Here is a 21,279-nt window from a genome sequence, read left to right on the forward strand (position 1 = left end):
TGGCCAAAATATAGTAGCCTCAGATTGGTCATTGTGGCTTCTAGGAAGAGTCCAGGTTTGATTTGTTCTAGGAACCATTTATTGGTCACTTTAGCAATTTATGGTATTCATAAAACTTTCCTCCAGCATATTTCAAATAGGTTGATCCTCTTTCTTCCTTCTTTCCTTCATTGCTAATATATCTTTAGATATGGAAACAGTGTAGAAACTAAATAGTAACCTGCATCACTTTATGATTGTGACTTAACTAGGGGGCATTTCACTCCTTTGTGGTCTAACTATAACTTTTAATTTATTTTTACAGTTACAAGGTGTGGCCTCACTAATAACAGAGGAGATATGACACATGGTTTAAGTACTGACTCGTGCTGATGCCTCAGACTTTGCTGTAAGTGCTGAAGGCGCAACAAGGTGGACAGGAAGAGGGAGTGTTTTATACCACAGGCCATTACCACAAAACATTAAAACAGTATCTTGAAAACCATAGGACAACAACAGATTATGAATTTAGTATCTAACTGAAAATGGACACCCAGCATGAAATTCACCTAGTCTCAAGGAAAAAAGCACAGAGGCAGCAAACCTATTACTTAGCAATATTGGTGCAAGTGTTTCCCTGCCACGAAAACACAAGCTTAGCTCTTCAGCAATTGGGGGGTGGGGGGTTGGGTTTGCAGTGGACGTTACAAGACAACACAGCTACGTACCTAAATAAATAACATGCAGTTAAGAACTAGTGGAGTATTTTGTTTTGAGAAAAGGTGGATGTAGTCCTGCTCTACAAGTAGCTCACTGCACATCACTGCCTCCCTGTGCAAGACAAGTCACAGCAGAAACAGAAAGAGCTGCATGCAAATGCATGGCAACAGATAAGGAAATCCTTGCCAATCCATGGAATTTCACTGTCAACCTGGCAGTATGTTCCACTAAAAAAAATTGAACTAGTCTCCTCTCTTCTTTGAGCACATACTGTTGTCTGCTGACTTACAGTGACGCCATGAATTTCATATTTTCTTAAGTAAGGACTACTCAGAAATGGGCTTGCCAACTTCCTCTGAAATATAGGCTACAGAACCTAGAATTCTTTGGTCTCCCATCCAAGTACTGACCAAGACTTAGCTTCCAACATCAGAAGGGATCTGTTGCCTTTAGTGTACTTAGATAGTTTTCAACCAGAAGTAGAATCTGCTGTAAGCTTAGGTCAATGAGTGCTACACCAACACTAGCTGGAGGCCCACACTTTTGCCCACTCTGATCTAGAGCAATACGTTGTCACTGACAGCAGTTCAACAAGATCCTAGACTTTTCCCTTAATTGCCATCTGATCATCTCTTCCAAAAGTGCCAGAGAATGACCATGGGATTCAATGTTGGCAAATAATTTGCATTTAAACTCAGTTGCAGTCTGAACTGTTCCTAAGAGTTCTCTGAAAACCCTTGCAAAAATTTGGAGTTAAGGGGATTTAAAGTCAAATTATATTTATGGTATTTCCCAAAAATATTGATGTATACAATTTAGACAAAATGCTGACAGTATCAGTAATTCCTTAATACTTATCTGGTTGCATTTCTACATTAAAGGAAGGGAATGAAAACAACCTGGGATTGCAATGAGAGAAGAGTTCTTCATAGTGGATGGAACATCCACTCTTGTTTTTAAAAATCAGTGAGCTCGCTTCACAAAGGGAGAGTCCCTTCTTGAATGGAATATTCTACATCTGAACGGAGACTGGATGGTTGCACTTCACACATGTACTCATGCAAACGAAGGACACAATTCAGGCTTCAGGTTCAGAACTGGCTCTGAAATTTGTATTGGTCTGCCGGCATGGGAACCACAGCAGACACATCTTTTCCAGCCACCAGAGAAGCCCAAAACTATGTGGGTAAGCTCCTTCTCAAGCTAACATTAGTCCAGTTTTCTGAAGGCTGATGTTGACAAGATAAGGAGCAAAAGTACATGCTCTTTAGATGTGAGCCAGAGCTTCTCACATTACATGCGCAGTGCAGGAAGGAGTGATAATAGCCACAAAACTATGCTGCACAGAAATTATGTCAGCTTCAATGAGAGGTATTTTAAGCACAAGGTTAAAAATCCTTAGCCTACCTGGACATACATTTTCATTGCCTTGGCTGGACTGATATTTCCAAACAAATCTTTAACACACGTAAGAATAAAAGATTCAGTATTTTTAGAGGCAAATTTATTGAGTCTATTAAAAAGTTGGATTAGAATTAAGAACGCTCACCATTAATAAGCACTGTTCTCAGGTAGCAACATTTACGATTGCAGTCTAACACATAATGCAAAAACAATACATCAAAGAGAAAGATTTGTGTGTATGTGCGCGCGCATGTGTATGTTAATATTTCTACTGAGAACACATCTTGGGAAAACATCCAAAACAACTAGGGCTACATCCTGTTATTGACTTACAACACTCTGCATATGCTTCCTTGATTACATTTATCATGATCAACTAAACTTGATGTAGTGATAAAAATGGTTTCTTAAGACACTGGTGTGTGAATTAAAATGAAATCCCTAATCAAATTAGCTATTGTAAATCCATATAAGCAAGGGAGCACCAATTCCTTCCTAAATTTATTCATAGGCATGTGAAACTGCTCTCTCTCTCTCTCTTGTCATGTAGCAATCGGAAGTCTTGTGGTGTAATTGTGCATCTTACCAATTAGGTTCCCCTTTGACAAGTGGAGTGGGAGATTCTTTAGTCTGACAAAAGTATAAGAAAATGGATGATTAGATCCCAAGTCATCCAGGCCAATTCATCCAAGAAGTGAAATGGCTTGGAGAATGAAGCAGACATGCCTCTCTCTCCTCCAGCTATGCAAAAAAAAAAAAAAAAAAAGGGGGGGGGGACTGAATCATCCCCTCTCCCAAGGACTGAATCATTCCCATTACTGAGACAGGGCAGCAAATTCACGTAGGTACGATGACATAATTCTTCCGAGCATATACACATCGTTCTTTCATTTCATTCACACTTCAAGAATATTAATATAGCTCTTGGTCATTTGAAATCTTTTTCAATGAGGAAACGTTACATAAGGAAAAAAAATACCCTATGAATTGCAAGAAAAAGAAGAAATATGCACATAGTGTTTTAGAATACTAAAAGCACACTTCAGCATTCACTTCAGGAATTTACTTCATTGGAATACTGCTTAGTGTACTACACAAGCCATGGTATTTTTTTCTATAGATGGTTTTATTTTTTATTTTATTTATTTTTTTCGTGTCAGGAGCGACTTGAGAAACTGCAAGTCGCTTCTGGAGTGAGAGAATTGGCCATCTGCAAAGACGTTGCCCAGGGGACGCCCGGATGTTTGTTTGTTTTTTTGTTTGTTTGTTTTTTTAGATGGTGACAGAAGGCAGACAAAAATCTTCTAACTCTGAGCAGCTTATTTCTGCAATGCCTTCATTCATGAAAGATTTCTAAACCCACAGCTTTTCCCCCTTCCTGCTGCCAATGTTGGCATGCCTATACCAATGTTTTGTAGAATATGTTTCTGATCATTGGGTAACAATCAATGCTAAAACTTTATAACTTCATAACAAGACTGTCTTACCTCTTCCCACCCAATACCTTTGTATCACTAGAAAACCTGGTCTAGGGGCTTTATCAGTTCTCCAGAAGAGATTATGAGCTTCTAGTAAGTGAATAGCATTACCGACATGTCAGTTTATTTGATTATACCAACTAAAACAGTGGTTCAAGGCAAAATTAGTGCTGGACTTATGGGAGGATGGGAAATATCACAGAACTTTACAATTGTTCCAATATAGGCTGTCTTGATATGCTGATGGACCTTTCCGCTTTAAGAATGATAAAAGATGTTAATATTATTTCCATCTCTAATCAATGCACAAAGGACTGCAATTACAAGTTTTCAACATCCACATAAACTGGGACTGCTTAACCCAAAGTTTCCATAAGTTCCCCACAATGCAAAACTGTTACACCTGGGTTTTTTCTTGGGGGGGGGGTAATGTTCCATATTTTTCCTTTCTGTGTAAAACCTTTGCAATGGGGGAAACCACAATACACAACCACTAATAAGTTTTCTGAGTGGTGTTCTTTAATTACTGTCATGATTTTAGAGTTTTTTAATATTGCCATAGCAGAGCACTTGATGAACCAACCTGGACAAAGCATATTATTTGAGAACACAGAAATGTTGGACCACTCTTACAACCACCATGTCAGACTACACAGAGAAGCCACTGAAATCCACAAACATGTAGACAATTTTAACAGAAAGGAGAAAACCATGGAAATGAATGTAATCTGCCTACCAGCATTTAAAAAACATTAAAATCTGAGCAGCAAATAAAGAACAACACTCTAAAAAACAGAGGAATTCCAGACATGAAACAATCAGGGCCAGCTAACACCTCCCAACAAAGGATTCCCCCAGGCAGGAAGAAGCCAGACTTTGAAGCTGCAAGGCCATTTAATTGCTGAAAGCCCAAGGCAGCGCGAGCACTCAAAAACCAGACCAGAGCCAATATAACACACAAGCCGTTTATTGAAGCAGAATATATATATATATATATATATATATATATATATATATATATGCATTTAAGGTGGAAAGTCAGAGTAAGAAATGGTCCTTAATATATAGTCAATTGCAGTCCAGAAAGAGTTCAGCAATGTCCAAATTGTAATCCACAAGTGAAGCTCAATAGCTTCCTTTAAAAAATCAAAGTCTGTCCATGAAACAATAGCAAGAACAAATCATTGCAAATCCACTTGAAAAGTCCCGTAGCAGGATCAAGGAAGCAAGGTAAACAAAGCAGAATCAAACTTGATTCAGGAACAAGGAAAATGTGGTAGCAAGGCAAGGTCTACTCGGGAGTCACGGCTCAGCGCTGCTCGCCTGGAACTGGGAACTCGGCACGGATTCAGGAGGCAAAGCAAGGAGCTGGAAACTGGAACCTCTTCTGAGGAAAGGCAAAGTTGACACCGCAACAAGAATACAGAGAGGGGAACTTTTAAGAAATCCCAAGCCCATGAAATTAAGGAGTACAGGACCCACAAAAACTTCCCATGGGAAAGTTAGTCATCCGACTTGTGAGCTAATCTTCGACTCCGTCTCACTCCCTCTTTCTTGCTTCTATCTCTGGTAACAAATTCCTTCCGATTAAAAGTGTGGGTAACAATGAAGAGACTTCGGAATGTTTGCCAATGAGTGGTTCTTCTGAAACCACCATATCAGGCGGCTGCAAGGCCATGGGGCCTCGGCCTGGGACAGAATTGTCTGAAAAATCCTCAGTCTCATCTGTTTCCAACTCCATCTCTTGATGGAATACAGGCCATGATGGCTGATCTACAACATTAATACTAATCAAGTTGGCCATTTGCACGATTCACACTTGCCTCAAACAGAAAATAATTCTGTCTCCCACCCTGGACCTTCCACAGATATATAAAACCCACTTGCATAGTTTTCCAACACAACTCACAACCTCTGAGGATGCCTTGCCATAGAGGTGGGTGAAACATCTGGAGATAATGCTTCTGGAACATGGCCATACAGCCCAGAAAACTCACAGCAACCCAGTGATTCTGGCCATGAAAGCCTTTGACAACACAATGGAATATATGGCTGTACTACTAAAAGGAAAATTCCCTGAAGCTATAAATTAAGGAAAACCAGTGAGAGAGCTGACAGCTGATCAGGAGAAATTCCAGACCTGCCTCACTCCTACCTCTAGGCAAAAGAACCAGAGAGGCATATTTCAACAGAAGCTATTAGAATTGGCTTCTGCACAGGCAACAGATAGAGAGCCCTTCTCGCCCTGTCCTATATCCCTTAATTGCCATTTGTTATGCCCAGCATGAAAGCGATCTTGTAGCACCTTAAATTAATCCGTAAGGTGCTACAAGATCCCTTTGCACACTGACATTCCAGAATAACATAGCTATGGGTGCATCTACACTGTAAAAGTAATGCAGCTTGACACTACTTTAATTGCCATGGTTCACTGCTATAGAATCATGGGAGTTGTAGTTTTACAGTTTTTAGCATTCTCTGCCAAATACTACTAGTGCCTCTGCAAAATACAACTCTACTGATTCCACAGCACTGAGCGATGGCAGTTGAAGTGGTGTCAAACTGCATTAATTCTACAGTGTAGATGCACCCTATGTTTTTCAATTCTAATGTTATGTCACAGGAGAGAAAAGGGGGAAGAAAATTTGTTTGCTTTCTCAGTTCAGTTTCTTTGAAAAAGCTGTATCTTGAAGGGGGGAAAGGAGAAGAAAAAGCTAAAGAGCTTCAGGGCCTGAGAAAGAATACTCTAGCGGCAGCCAGAACATGTCATATGTCACAACTGAACCTTAGGAAACCATGTGGCAGCTGCAGGACAAGGAAGTGATAACACAAATGACGTGGGATAGTGAAATGCCCAACAAAAGAACAAGCTTGTGATCACTGTGATGAGGTCTAGCCCTGAGAGCTGACAGTGCAAGGCAGAGAATCTAAGAATGAATGAGTCCACTTCACTTTTTCTGAGAGCAAGGGGAAGGGGCGGATGTTAAACCATATGTTTTAGACACAAACTCTAATGCCTTTTCCAAATGTTGGAAGCGATTGTGGCTTTCTTGGCTCACGATGCTATAACATTTATTAACAGTTATTACTTTTGCTCTAGCTCACAGCGATATGTCTGCAGGAAATGCATTTTATTATCCAGCAGAAGGACAGAGCAGCGCAGATCAATAAGAGGCCTGCAATGAGTCACTTCTCTCCTTTCGTACATGTGCAAAAAAGGGGGTAGGGAAAGAGGTAATGGAAAGAAGGAAGTCACAAGGCACAGAGTATATTTCCTCAAAAATTGAGGAATATCAAACAGCCTAAAGGAACTACAGTTCTATAAAATCAATTAGTCCCTCTGCAAACTCCATCCCAAATTCTATTCACAAGCCATATCCACTTCAGTTTAGTTGAGTCTCTTTACAAATAAATGTGTAAATGCTTGCAGCTTTCATTAAACTGTAAATATTTATGGGCAGTTTTATTTATTAATCCATTATCCATTAATATGTTTCTCTACTTTTTTCCAGGTGGTTACAGCCATTGAAGCTCAGGAAACCCCTAAAAAGACCCCAGAGCTACAATTCTGCCTCAAAAATGATCCAGTCAAGATTGAGTCCACAGGTTTCAGCAGGAGAAATGGAAAATAATGTATCTTACTTGACCTATCAAAATCAATACATTTAAAAAGCGGGCAGATAGCACCCAAACTAAAATTTCAACCATTCTTTCTGTGTCTGTCCTTCTAAACAGATTGAATTTTTTATAAGTTAAAAAAACAACCCAAAGAATTATCAGTTTTAGTTTTAAAATGGTTTCTGTTACAGCTTGTACTTTTTTAAAGTACTTGAACAGCTTTTGTTTTATTAGGAAGTTTAAGCATTGTTTCTACTTGCCAGGAACACACATTTGGACTTAATATACCAGTGCTATACCTCTGAGCATTCAATGGTGAAGTGTGACTTGAAACAGCTGAGGAGATTCAAATGAGTTACTCAATTATGTAAAAAAGAAGAGCGGAGGAAGAAATACTAATGAAAGACATCTTAAAATGATTTCTACAACTCTGTTAAAAGAAGAATTTAAGCGCTTTCCTACCAAAAACCAGAAAGAGGTGTAACAAAGAAGCCTAATTAATTATGAGCTGTTAATTTATGAACTCCTATTTGAGGATAATAGTTAATGAAGTTTGCTGAGTTCCAGTTCCTAATCCTGCATATATGAATGACAAAGATAAAGGAAACCATATCAGATCCTTGTTACCCAGAACAATCCAGTGAAGTTGTGTAAGGGTCACAATTTACTGTGTTTCATTCCTGTTGAAAAATGGACTTGCCTAACTCCCCACATTTACTAGAAAATGGGGCAGAAAAATAAGTCTCCCAGCGGAGTCAAGGCAGAGTCAGTGCATGGCGAGAAGCACGTGCATGGCTTTGGCAATGCCGTATCTTATGCAGATTCCAAATTGCAAAGGTAGTAAGACAGGACATACAACCCCAAACAACTCTGAATGTTCCAAAATAAACTTTCCATCAAAACAACATTCCCTTTGAGGAAAAGAACTCTTATTAGTAAACCAGAAATAAAACTAACGCTATCAGTATATGGCACTGCAGGACAATATAAGACAATATAAGAACCAATAGAAGTAATTAAAAACTTCCAATATGAGCCCCCCAAGAAACCACCTAATTGGCATCCATCTGCAGCTGCAAAAATGGTTTGGAAGAAAATCCATTTCACAAACACAGAGTTGGAAAACAGCTCCAACGAGAAGAAAACCAGATTCAGTCCTAGGCACAGTCACAAAGTACCTTACAGACAAAACAGAAATCCTCCAATAATGTAGAATAATTTTGAATTGACTCATTTTGGCTATTAAATCCAAATACCAACAAGAGAAGACCAGCAGTGATGTGATGCTGGAACGCTCTTAAGTACATTGCATGATTCTTCTTAAGAAAATGATTCTTCCAAATAAAGCATATGGAGCATATGGAGAATTACTACAATTGAAGTCTTGTTCCTCCTTCCAGGGGAAGAATGAAAGGCAACCAAGGACTTTTGGTTCTCAAAGACAGTAAAGAATTACACAATAACTTACTATTTGCCAAGGGACAACAGTACACCCTAAACACCATATCAATCACAGAAGCCAAAATTCAATTGTTAAACCTAAACAGAGCAGAAGAGTCACTAAACCAATGAAATGTATCTATGCATCAACTTAGCAAATCTCCATTGATTTAATAGATTTACTTTTATCAGAACAACCGGATACAGGCCAATTAAAAGAACATTACTGATTGATCTTATCTTGTTGGATGAGAATTCAAAAACCACTGACTCCCAATGTTCAGCTTTCAGTACTAAGCAACCTAGTGTCTCTGAACTAAATACCTGTGGCAGCACATCTGAACCTAAGGCAAAAAAAAAAAATTCAGATGTTGTCCCATGGTGATAAACATATAAAAAACCTTCATAACTGAGAACATGTTGCCTTTTTATGTTTTGACCTAGATGCCTATTGCAGTAGTTGGGACACCCCATCCTCCCCTCCAGATAACTACTGATGTATCTATTATTTTTATTATTACTTTTATTTATACCCCGCTTTATTTCTCCCGAAGGAGACTCAAAGTGGCTTAACATATCTATAGACAGGAGGAGTCCAAAACATTTTATTAAAATCATAATGCTTAAAACTTGTATTGAAATTTTGCCAGCATACCAGATTGTCTTGACAAGTTTTGGGTCCCATACTGGGAAAAAGATAATACGATAAATAAGGCAACAAGTCAGTACTGAAGTTTCACCAACAAAATAGTGGAAATAGAAGAAGGAATCCCTCTACTCTTAATATTGCAGCCCCTGTAATCTACACAACTATCTCTGAAAGACAGAGAAAATTCCAGATTTGGTCTTCAGATGTGATTTAAAAAACTGTGCAAGCAGGAAAGGAAGGGAATTCCACTGTGACCACCAGCCCAACACTAAATTTAACCCACAGAAGGGGAGAATCAAGTAGTAGAAACTGCTGATTATATGACCAAGTCCTTGAAGTAACCACATTTTGCCAAGCAAAGGGTTTGAGAACACATGGCATACTTAAACGTGTACTAGTTCTTTCTTTTTTAAAAAAAAAACATAAATGGAGGTTGGGCTTTTTAAAAGGTTGAATTACTATTTTTCAAAACCATCAAAATGCTGCCAGCTTTTTGCTTGTGGCAAAAAACATGTCTAAGCAGTGAGGCCATAGAGTATAGTCATAGGAATGACAGACACCCTCATTATAGCCTTAAAAGGATCCGGTCCTATCTAATCTTGGAAGCTAAGTGGGCCACTTCTGGCTGGCACTTGAGTAAGATAGTCAAAGGATACCAGGTTCTATAGGCTATACTTCAATGAAAGAGGCTAACAAAACCACCTCTGAATATTCCTTGTCTATGAAAACACTATGAACTGCAGGGAGTCACCATAAGTTGACAGACAGCTTGAAGGCACACACATGCACACACACATAAACAGGTTAACTATTCTTTATCTGAAATGCTTGGGACCAGAAGTGTTCCATATTTCAGATTTTTCCAGATTTTGGAATACTAGCATATATATTATGTGGTATCTTACCGTCTAACTATGAAATAAGTTTATGTTTCATACATACCTTATACAGATAGACTGAAGTTAATTTTAAATATAATATTTTTATTTGTGCATGAAACATAGTTTGTGTACATCAAACCACCAGAAAGCAAAGGTATTACTATCTCAGCCACCCATGTGGACAATTTTGTAGTACAGGTTAAGGGATATTCAACCTGTATTACATTTGTAATATTAATTGTGCTTTAGTTATTGCACTCCAAAAGATATTCATTACAAGCAGCTTATTGTTCGTATCAGTTCACTGTTTATTGTTATAGACAACACATATTGTTTATAACTAATTACCTCAAGAGACTGTACATTGGAAAACAATGTAGAGCCTCTTGGAAAAGATGTAACACACTTTTCTAAAGTTATTGTTCCCTTGGTTTGCTCACCTTCAAAAGACTTCTTATTCATTTGTTCTAACAATTTATTCAACCATGCCATTAAGAAATTTTCAACTGTTTATTGATGTTGCAACAAAACTACATCCTAGAAAGAGCCAACAAGATGCACTAAAAGCACATCTGTTTCTACTTAACTGAATGATATATTTTAAAAATATGAATTTACTTTGGATACACTGGGGGGAAAGCCCTTGAGCATAGTTACTGTACCTTGCTTCAAATGAAGCCTTTGTTCACTCTGGGTAGACTTTTATATACTAAGTTACATAGCAAGTTCTAGTTAGAAGTTTACCAATGAAGCAGTAACACAAAACTTCAAAATATTTGAATCATCTCCAGGTATGAAAAACTGATCATTAAATGTTCATGTTGACTTATAAACCTCTTACACCAAAAGTCTATGTCTAAGTCACAAACCTGACGGAGTTTAGTGGGACTCAGATATAGCTAAGTACTATCAGACTTGAAAGTTTGGGTTCATTTCAAATTCCCCGAAACCTGGCAGAAAAAGTCAAACTTAGTAGCACTAAAGTCAAAACGGAAATGCGCAAAATGAATAAATTATAGGGCTCTTTTTGCATATTTCATCTGTATATGAAAGTTGTATACCATTTTCACAAATATGGCAGATGCTATAGAAATTGATGTTATGCTCATGTTAAAGGTAAAAGTTTCCCCTTAACATTAAGTCTGGTTGACTCCGGCTTTGGGGGGGGGGGGGTGCTCATCTCCATTTCTGAGCCAAAGAGCCAGCATTGTCCATAGACACCTCCAAGGTCATGTAGCCGGTATGACTGCATGGAGTGCCGTTACCTTCCTGCCGAAGCAGTGCCTACTGATCTACTCACATTTGCATGTTTTCGAACTGCTAGGTTGACAGAAGCTGGGGCTAATAACAGGAGCTCACCCCATCCCATGATTTCGAACAACCAACCTTCTGGTCAACAAGTTCTGCAGCTTAGCAGTTTAACCCGCTGCACCATTGCAGCCCTCTTTTTTTTTTTTTTTTTTTACAAAGGATTAAAAAAGGGAAGTGAATGCTATAACTCTCAAATATGGGAGAGGGCACATTATATTTAAACAATATGCTGACAATAACTATTTCATACAAGCTTTGCATCATGAAGAATTTAAAATCATTCTACAGATACCAATAATAGTTTTAGTGAGTTAATAATACATGTTTATTTGCTGAGAGCATTACCAGAAGGTATCAATTCTTAAGTGCCAACAAAATAATAATATGGTTGTGGTCTAAAATTCAACAAAGCTGGCACGTAGTTCTACACAGGAGCCTTAGGGTAATATATTTTATGTTTTGACATACCATTAAATTGAATGAGATGATTACATGATGAATAAAAAACCCCAAGCATTGAACGTCAAGAAGAAATTTCCATTAAATAGGAAAACCATGATCAAAGTGAAGCCAGTAGCAACACCTAGCAAACACTTGGAGACTGAGACATTATCTGTCATGTAATTTATGCAAACGAATGCAGCCAAGGTGCATTTCAATCCATCAACTCTCTTCTACTAAATTCAGAGTTTGAACAGAATCGCTGTTCTGGTTCCAATTGATTCTGGTTGGTATGCACAGAAGTCAACTATATGGTGCTCTGTAATTATGTGAAAAATATATGTCTGCTGTATCATCCAGGTTTATGTTTTTTTTACACAGGTATTGGTTTCACTGAATGTCATGCTTCCAAGCAGGACGGTGCAGAAAGAAGCCAGCCCCATGAACCAGTCAGGATAGAGCTACATGATAACAATCAAAAACATTTACCCACTATGGTAATATGAATATATCTTGCCATGATAGCATCACCTTAGAGTCACCAGAACTCAGAAAAACTTGAAGATACACAACAACAAATAGTAAAACATTACATCAGTTTCCTGAACTCCACACTCCATGTGAATCATGACGTTTACAGGAAAGCCGCAGTTCTGAAAGGCAGCTAAGAAATATCAAGTGTGTGGAAGGAACCTTTATTGCTCCTGGGCATATGTTCACAGACTTTGCGTAGACAGTTGAAAGCATGGATAATTGTGAATCCCATTATTTTCAATGGTAAAAACATGCCATAGACTCTCATTATTTCTACCCAGGCGTGCCTTCAGTTTTATGGCACTGTGGGGCCCAAGACAATTCTTCTTCTTTCAATGTGGCCTAGGGAAGCCAAAAGATTGGACACCACGACTCTAAGTGAATAACTGAAACCGTGGCTAAGCGGAACTCTATATAACAGTTCAGTGGGTTTTTTGTGTGTGTCAGGAGCGACTTGACAAACTGCAAGTTGCCTCTGGTGTGAGAGAATTGGCTGTCCGCAAGGATATTGCCCAGGGGATATCCTGATATTTTATCATTCTGTGGAAGGCTTTTCTCATGTCCCTGCATGGGAAGCTGGAGCTGGCAAACAAGAGCTCACCCGGCTCCCCAGGTTCCGAACTGTTGAACTTTCAGTCAGCAGTCCTGTTGGCACAAGGGTTTAACCCACTGCACAATTGGGGGCTCCAGTTTAGTGGATGCAGGAGTTGTATTTGACGAATTTCTTTCCATTGCTTTTGCTATCCCTAAAACCTGGTCTAAATCAAACTGATACTCCCAAGCTGTTATCTGCCATCAAGACAGCTTCAACTTATGGTGACCCCATGAAGGAGAGACCTTTATGAGTCAGTCAACGGTCACCCTAATTCATGTCTGCAAAATCAGGGCTTTGGCTTCCTTCTATAATGTGATTTTCCTCTTGTCCTTCTACCTTCCACTTTCCTCAACATTAGCATCTTTTCTTATGAATCATATCATCTTATGATGTGTTCAAAGTAGAACAGCCTCTATTTAGTCACTTTGGCTTCTAAGAGAGTTCAGGCTTGATCAGCAATCTAGGGTGCATCTACACTGTAGAATGAATTCAATTTGACACTGTTTTAACTGCCATGCATAGATGCTATGAGACCCTCGGAGTTGTCATTTGGGAAAGCATCAGCACTCTTTGAAACTACAACTCCTGTGATTCCATAGCATCAAGCCACACCACTTAAAGCGGTGTCAAACTGCATTACTTCTACAGTGAAGAGGCAGCCTTGATCAGCAATCTAGTCCCAAACAAGTGTAAATATACTGAACCAGTAAGAACTTCTTAAATCCACACTTCTAATTTCTAGCAGCTGGATTTAGGCCTCCATCTTCAGGACAAAATTATACCAACAGTAAACAAAAGAGATGAAGTGATCATCTTACAATATACACACGAGAGTTCAAGAAGGTTCTCACAATTCACAATTCTGTTGTTGTTGTTGTTACAAAAGCAAGATAAAGGGAGAGTCAAAAAAGCCCAGGCAGGCAGGGTTCCTCTGTTGTGGCAGGATCCTGACCGATTTCTCTGGCAACGCTACACTCCCCATCCACTGTCAAAAGGCAGCCCAAGTTGCAGCCCAAGGTGGTTCTGGCCAGGCACACTGCCATCCTCTTCACTTGCATCCACTTGCAAGGAAAGTGGCCAAGGGAAATCTCAACCTTCATTTCAGTTTTTATAAACACACTCAAAGTTCCAAATCACTGCTTGAATCACCCCAACCCTTTCTCCAGAAAAGGAAAGTGATGGCTGGCAAAAGAGAAGGAAAAGACAAGTCCATCCCTTCTCCCCAATTCAGCAGCAAGGGGTGCATTGGCCACGGATCAATGTTATGAGAACTATAGTTTTGCTAGTTTAGCCTTCTCTGACAAACAGTGCCGATGCCTCAACAAAGCAGAAAGCCCATGATTCCACAGCAGTTAAAAGTGGTGTCAAACTGCACCAATTCCACAGTGTGCATACACACACCCAATGAAAGTTTGCAAAAGGAGAGAAAGAGAGAAGAGGAAGGAGAGTGAAAGAAAAATGAGGAAGGCTTCGAAAACCAGCCAAAAGAAGGAAAGTGGCTCATTGTTGTCTCTCTTACAGAAATAAAGAAACTTCTATACTGCTCCTTAGTCCTGAACACTCAAGTTTCAAAGGGAGCTGAACGCGAGTTGTAGGAAGGAAAGCAAGGCTGTGGAGCTGAACTGAGAAAGTGAAAGAGGGAGGAAGGAGCAACATTGCAGGAAGGGGGAAGCCTTGGGAGGAGGGGGAGCCTAAGAGTTATTAGGGCTCTTCCTCCTGGTGATTTCCGCTTGAAAGTCCTCTAGAAGATGGAGGGGGGCTGCATCTATACTGTAGGATTAATGCAGTTTGGGCACCACTTTGAACTGCCACAGCTCAGTGCTGAGAGTCATGGCACTGATTGCAAGGTTTTATCAAAATATAGACACCCCAAGGATTACACAGCCATGGCAGGTAAAGTGGTGCCAAACTGCAATTAATTCCACAGTGTAGATGCACCCAGAGCGAGGCAAAGCCCAGAACTGGAGAAGTTGTGTATGATACTATAAATAGACAGATGGAATACTGTATATAGAGTATACATAGTGTGTGTATGTATTAATAGAATATATGTATCGGGTATGGGCAAACTTCGGCCCTCCAGATGTTTTGGACTTCAACTCCCATAATTGTAAAAGTTGGAGTCCAAAACAGCTGGAGGGGCGAAGTTTGCCCATGCCTGATATATAGTGTGTATTATGTGTGTGTATTATGTGTGTGTATATATTATAGTGTGTATTATGTGTGTGTGTGTGTGTGTGTGTATATATATATATATATATATATATATATATATATTACAGTATTATGTGTGTTATGTGTGTATATATATTAGTGTGTTATGTGTGTGTATTATATGTGTATATATACTATAGTGTATATTATGTGTGTGCATGTGTAATAGTGTGTATGATGTGTTATAATGTATATGTGTGTACACATTATAGTGTGTATTATGTGTGTATGTAATAGTGTGTATGATGTGTGGTATGTGTGTATATATGGTAGATCTGTGTATGTGTACACACATACCCTGTTTCCCCTAAAATAAGACATCCGCAGAAAATAAGACCTAGTAGAGGTTTTGCTGAATTGCTAAATATAAGGCCTCCCCCGAAAGTAAGACCTAGCAAAGTTTTTGTTTGGAAGCACCAAACAGAACACCAGAACATGCAAATTGGTAAATGTACAACATAAGAGTGTTGTACATGGAAATATTGGTAGTAACAAGAAATTCTTGATAGGATTCACAGTTTGTCTGGTTATGCTGGTTTGTGATGACAACTACTGTACAGTATATAATCAATGTTCATTTTTTGTTCAACAATAAACGTGAATTCTTCTTCATGGAAAAATAAGACATCCCCTGAAAATAAGACCTAGCAAATCTTTGGGAGCAAAAATTAATATAAGACACTGTCTTATTTTCGGGGAAACACGGTATAGTCTGTATATGATTTTTGACACAAAATGCAAATTTGCGTATGTATATTAGTGTGTTATATGTGTGTATATACTATAGTGTGTATTATGTGTGTGCGTGTGTAATAGTGTGTATGATGTGTTATGTGTGTATATTATATGTGTGTATACACATATATGTGTGTATGCAATAGTGTGTATGATGTGTGGTATGTGTGTATATATTGTAGATCTGTGTATGTATGCCTATCTGTATTTTAAAATGCGTTTTATGAATGTTTTATGTAAGTTAACTTTTAACTGATTTATAGTGTATTGCACAGGTTTTATATGTGCGTTTTATTGTAAGCTGCCCTGAGTCCCCTGTTGGGTGAGAAGGGCGGGATATAAATATTGTAATAAATAAATAAATATGTGAACACACACACACATATAGTCTGTATATGATTTTGACACATAATGCAAATTTGCTTCCTTTACACCTTGTACATGATGCTACAGTATTGCAAATTAAACACACACAAAGAAGTTGTGCAGTGTGGAAACCCCTTCGTGACTCCTGGCCTTTCCTGTCTTGTGTGTGTGTGTTTAAGGAGGAGGCAGAGGAGGACAAGCCGAAAGCCAAAGAAGAAAGTAAGTAAGTAAGCAAGCAAGGCACAGGGCGGGAAGCCCTGCAGGGGCGACCCCGGCCTCTTCTGGGTCCCTCGCCCTGCCCTTCCTCCCCTTCTTCCCTACCTGAGGACGCACTCCTCCTTGGGCTCCTTGGCGGGGGAAGCCGCCGCGCTGTTCTTCTTGTTGAAAAGCTTCTGCAACAGGGTAGGCGTGGGGGGCATGGTGGATACAGGAGGGAGGGGGAGGAGGGTCCCTCGCCTGCCTTCCAGAAGCAGCAGCAGCAGCGACAGCGGCTAGTTCCGCCAAGGCGAGTCCATTCGGGCCGCCCTGTCTCCCTCGCCGTGTCTCTCCGTGTGTGTGTGTGTAAGGCGCCCGCCCGCCCGCGCGTGTGACAGTCATATGACAAAAATTAATCACTCGGAGAAGCCCCGGCGAGGGAGGGAGGGAAGGAAGGAGAGGGGCGGGGCGGGGCTCGGGACGGGTTTCCCCGCCGTGGATTGGCCGAGGAGGCCTGCTCACGTGGCGCAGGGGCGGGGTTTTGGCCCGCCTCAGAGGCAGGGCGTGTTTTGGGGCCAGAAAGGAAGGAAGGCGGCGGAGGAAGGAGGGGGACCTCTCCCGCCAAATTTGGCCCCGAGCCACGGTTAACCTTCCAAGCACACTATCAAGCAGGGAGGGGTTTTGCTCGCAAAGGCAAAGTAAACATCTTAAATCGTCTCCACGCCTGATTGGTAGGCTTGGATTTGTGTTTTGATGTATTATATGACCAGTATAGACCAGGCATGGGCCAACTTGGGCCCGCCGGGTGTTTTGGACTTCAACTCCCACCATTCCTCACAGCCTCAGGCCCCTTCCTTTTCCCCCTCAGCCGCTTAAGCGGCTGAGGGGGAAAAGGAAAGGGCCTGAGGCTGTGAGGAATGGTGGGAGTTGAAGTCCAAAACACCCGGCGGGCCCAAGTTGGCCCATGCCTGGTGTAGACACAGCAGTTTAACTGCATTGTATGAGTCTACACTGACCCTACAATGCATTATTTGGTAGTGTAGATGTAGCCAAAGAAACCAAAACGAAGGAAGGGGGGCGATTAAATATTCGCAAGTATTTGGCTGAAATTAAAAATGACAAGTCTACATAGTAAGGTAAAGTTTTCCCCAGACATGAAGTCTAGTCGTGTCCAACTCTGGGGGTTGGTGCTCATCTCCATGTCTAAGCTGAAGAGCTGGCGTTGTCCGTAGACACCTCCAAGGTCATGTGGCCGGTACCGCTGCTCTGGTACCTTCCCACCAGAGCAGCGGTACCTATTGATCTACTCACATTTGCATGCTTTTGAACTGCTAGGTTGACAGAAGCTGGAGCTAACAGCGTGCACTCACCTTGCTCCCCCGATTTGTACCGCCGACCTTTCGGGCAGCAAGTTCAACAGTTCAGTGGTTTAACCCGCTGCGCCACTGGGAGCTCCCTAAGCTCTACATAGGGACCACCAAATGCGGTGTTGGCCAAACACAGATCAAGGAACATGAAAGGCACTGCGGACTAACTCAACCAGAGAAGTCAGCCAGAGCAGAGCACTTGATGAACCAACCTGGGCACAGCATATTATTTGAGAACACAGAAATTCTGGACCACTCTTAACAATCACCATGTCAGACTACACAGAAAAGCCACTGAAATCCACAAGCTTGTGGACAACTTCAGTAGAAAGGAGGAAGCCGTGAAAATGAACAAAATCTGGCTACCACTATTTAAAAAACTCTAAAATCAGGACAGTAAATAAAGAACAACACTGAAAACAGAGGAATTCCAGACATGAACAAATCAGGGCCAGCTAAACCTCCCAACAAAGGATCCCCCCCAGGGAGGAATCAGCCAGGCCTTTAAGTTGCCAGGCTTTTAAGTGCTAATCAAGGTGATTAATTGCAACATTCACACTTGCCTCCAACAGACAAGAGTTCTTTCTCTCACCCTGAACCTTCCACAGATATATAAACCCCACCTGCCTAGTTACCAACAGACCTCACAACTTCTGAGGATGCCTGCCATAGATGTGGGCAAAACATCAGGAGAGAATGCTTCTGGAACATAGCCATACAACCTAGAAAACTCACAGCAACCCATAAGTAAAGTTATTTATCATTATTTGGCAGTGTAGATGTAGCCAAAGAAGCCAAAACGAAGGAAGGGGTGAATAAATTTTTGCAAGTATTTGTCTGCAATTAAAAATGATACTGCATCTACTTTGGAGAATCTGTTTCCTTAGCTGCTCCTTTGAGATAGTACTTTCAATTATTCCAATGAAAGTGAGAGAACACTGTTTTGTTCAAATTCAGGTCTGCTAATAGCAACCTATTGTACTGTTGTGTAGAGTAACGTAAAGGGGCCAAAAATGGAAATGTGTTTCCATTTTTTCACAAAGACTAGAACAGTGGTTCTCAACCTGGGGTCCCCAGATGTTTTTGGCCTACAACTCCCAGAAATCCCAGCCAGTTTACCAGCTGTTAGGATCTAGAAGAACCCACAAGAGTGTGAAAATTGTAGCTTCCATCTGTGGTTATGCCAGCATCTAAAATAATGAGAGAAATGTTGATGTTTGTAAAAGCCCATGCCCATAATTCTGTCACGGTCTACAGATGTCACCAAACAAAATTCAGGAAACACTATGCTATGTATACTTAGATATAAATCTATAAATGTTAGTAAAAAATAATTTGCCCCCACAAAACTGGGTTGACTTTTCCATAGGTCAACCCAGTCCTTTGCTGCGTAGAATAGTCAAAGAGAGATCAGTCCATCCCAAAAGAACCTAAAAGAAGCATCTACCTTTCTACTCACTGCCATGGCACCACTTCTGGCCTTTTTGACTGCTAGGATCTGCAAATGGCAGCAGTGGTCAGGAATGGCTGCCCCCTGAGGTGCCAGTAGTGCTTTCCTCTCTCCTTGGAATGACCCTCAACAGGTCATATCAAAATCAGCCATGGATTGCAGCCTGACTTCAAGGGATCATAAAAGCAGCACTACTCTCACCATATTATCTGCACACAAATGGAAATGAAGTTATTTCAAATCATATGTATAACAGGGGCTGGGAACTTCCAGCTCAGGAGCCAAGCCCACACCTCCTGGAGTCCCCATTTGGCCTTCACATTTTTTTCCCCATGTGACTAGACTCGGATTGTGTGAGGATGTATAATGGAATGGAGTTTCCTGGAGAATGTGGACTGGAACACAGAGCAACATTTTCTGGCATCTCCAACTTCTAACTTTTCCTTGCCGTTTGTTCCAGTACAAAATGTTCTGGAATATAAGAGCCAAGGCCCCATCCTTACAGTCCCTTTGCAGGATGAGAGCTGTACACAGCAAGCCATGTGGAAGTGGCCAGCATTGCAAGGCCTCATATCATCATCAGTGTCCTGATCTCCGGGGAGTGCTGGGAAGGGCTGAAGCATGCACTCTTTCTGGCTGAGGGAACAGTCCTGCTGCAGTGTTCCCACATCTCAAATTTAACATGGGAGTATCTATAACCATTTCATCAGCGCTGCATGAAAGCCACCAATAATCAGCTCACTATAATTGAAATAGAAATATAATATTGGGCTGTTTTAAACAGTCATTTATTTATTACAGTATTTCTACCCCGCCCTTCTTACCCAATAGGGGACTCTGGGCGGCTTACAGTATGAACAAACATATAAAAATTACAATAACATTTCAATTCAGTTAAAAAAATTAGGTTACATTAAAACAATCATAAAATATACATATAAATATACATTTACATTTAGGCGTGTAGCGAGTCCAAACTGGGTCTGTCATTGTGTCTTGAGGCATATAGTTGTATGGATTATTGAGTGAATGTATGGGAAGTATTTTTATCTCTAAGAGGGGGGGAAAGTTGCTGTTTTTTTTATTCACAGAGTCCTTTTCTGCCACCTCATCTCAGCATGGAACTGAAGCTGGGCTCTTGAAGCTTATTCTGCCAAAACACAAAATCTGGCAGCTTTACCAAGTTGGTAAAGCTTTGAGTACAGCCTGGTGGTAGACTGTGTATCTGTCATGTGATGACCAGCTCAGCAAAATACTGAGAATGCAGCAGTAATTATGAACATAGCAATGTAGTGTGGAATTTACATCAGCAAAGGAACTGCCAAGACAATCACAGATCTGCAAGATATTACAACAATTTTATTTTTCCTTCCGTACTTGTGTTTAATATTAGCATGATAGCTCTAGGTGGTCTGGGGATAGCTAACACAATGAAAGGTAGCCGAAAGCTCCAAGACCCTTTGTATTTGAGTAGGGGGACTTATGGTTCTCCAAAACCTGTTGGATTGAAGCACAGGCAGTGGTGAGGGATGATGGATACATATTATCTAAAATAGAATGAGAATCATGTTGACCTCTGGGAGCGGACGGGCTGCAACTCCTAGATAGTAGTCCTAGATGATATGGCTTTTATTACTACTACTACTACTACTACTACTACTACTTTGTTCGGATCATACTAGAAGAATATATTCATATTTCCTCACAATAATGTTTAGAAAACAAAGGCAACATATACAATGGTAAAAAAAAACCCTGTATATATTTGCCACCCTTCTGGTGTCACCTATTGTCTATACCTTATTAAATTCATATTTGTCTCCTACTTATATCCACCCCCTTTCCACTGTTTTCTCCCTCCTGCTCCCTTTCACCCACTGCCCCCCAGAACAGTCGTACATT

General features: G+C 40.4%; 1 protein-coding gene across 3 annotated transcripts in view; it reads right to left on the reverse strand.

Annotated features, from left to right (window-relative positions):
* Nucleotides 1-16,982, reverse strand: part of fnip1 (folliculin interacting protein 1) — a 113,703-nt gene extending 96,721 nt beyond the window's left edge. For 2 of the 3 annotated variants that reach the window (XM_062970373.1, XM_008104743.3), the window contains exon 1: nucleotides 16,687-16,979. In XM_062970373.1, the coding sequence (XP_062826443.1) occupies nucleotides 16,687-16,784 (98 nt within the window). In that variant the 5' untranslated portion in view covers nucleotides 16,785-16,979. Of the gene's footprint in view, nucleotides 1-16,686 lie in introns of all 3 variants that reach the window. The other variant, XR_010002755.1, reaches the window with a different exon arrangement.
* Nucleotides 16,983-21,279: the final 4,297 nt, after the last annotated feature.

The sequence above is a fragment of the Anolis carolinensis genome, chromosome 2 (assembly GCF_035594765.1).
Source record: "Anolis carolinensis isolate JA03-04 chromosome 2, rAnoCar3.1.pri, whole genome shotgun sequence".
Classification (NCBI taxonomy): domain Eukaryota; kingdom Metazoa; phylum Chordata; class Lepidosauria; order Squamata; family Dactyloidae; genus Anolis; species Anolis carolinensis.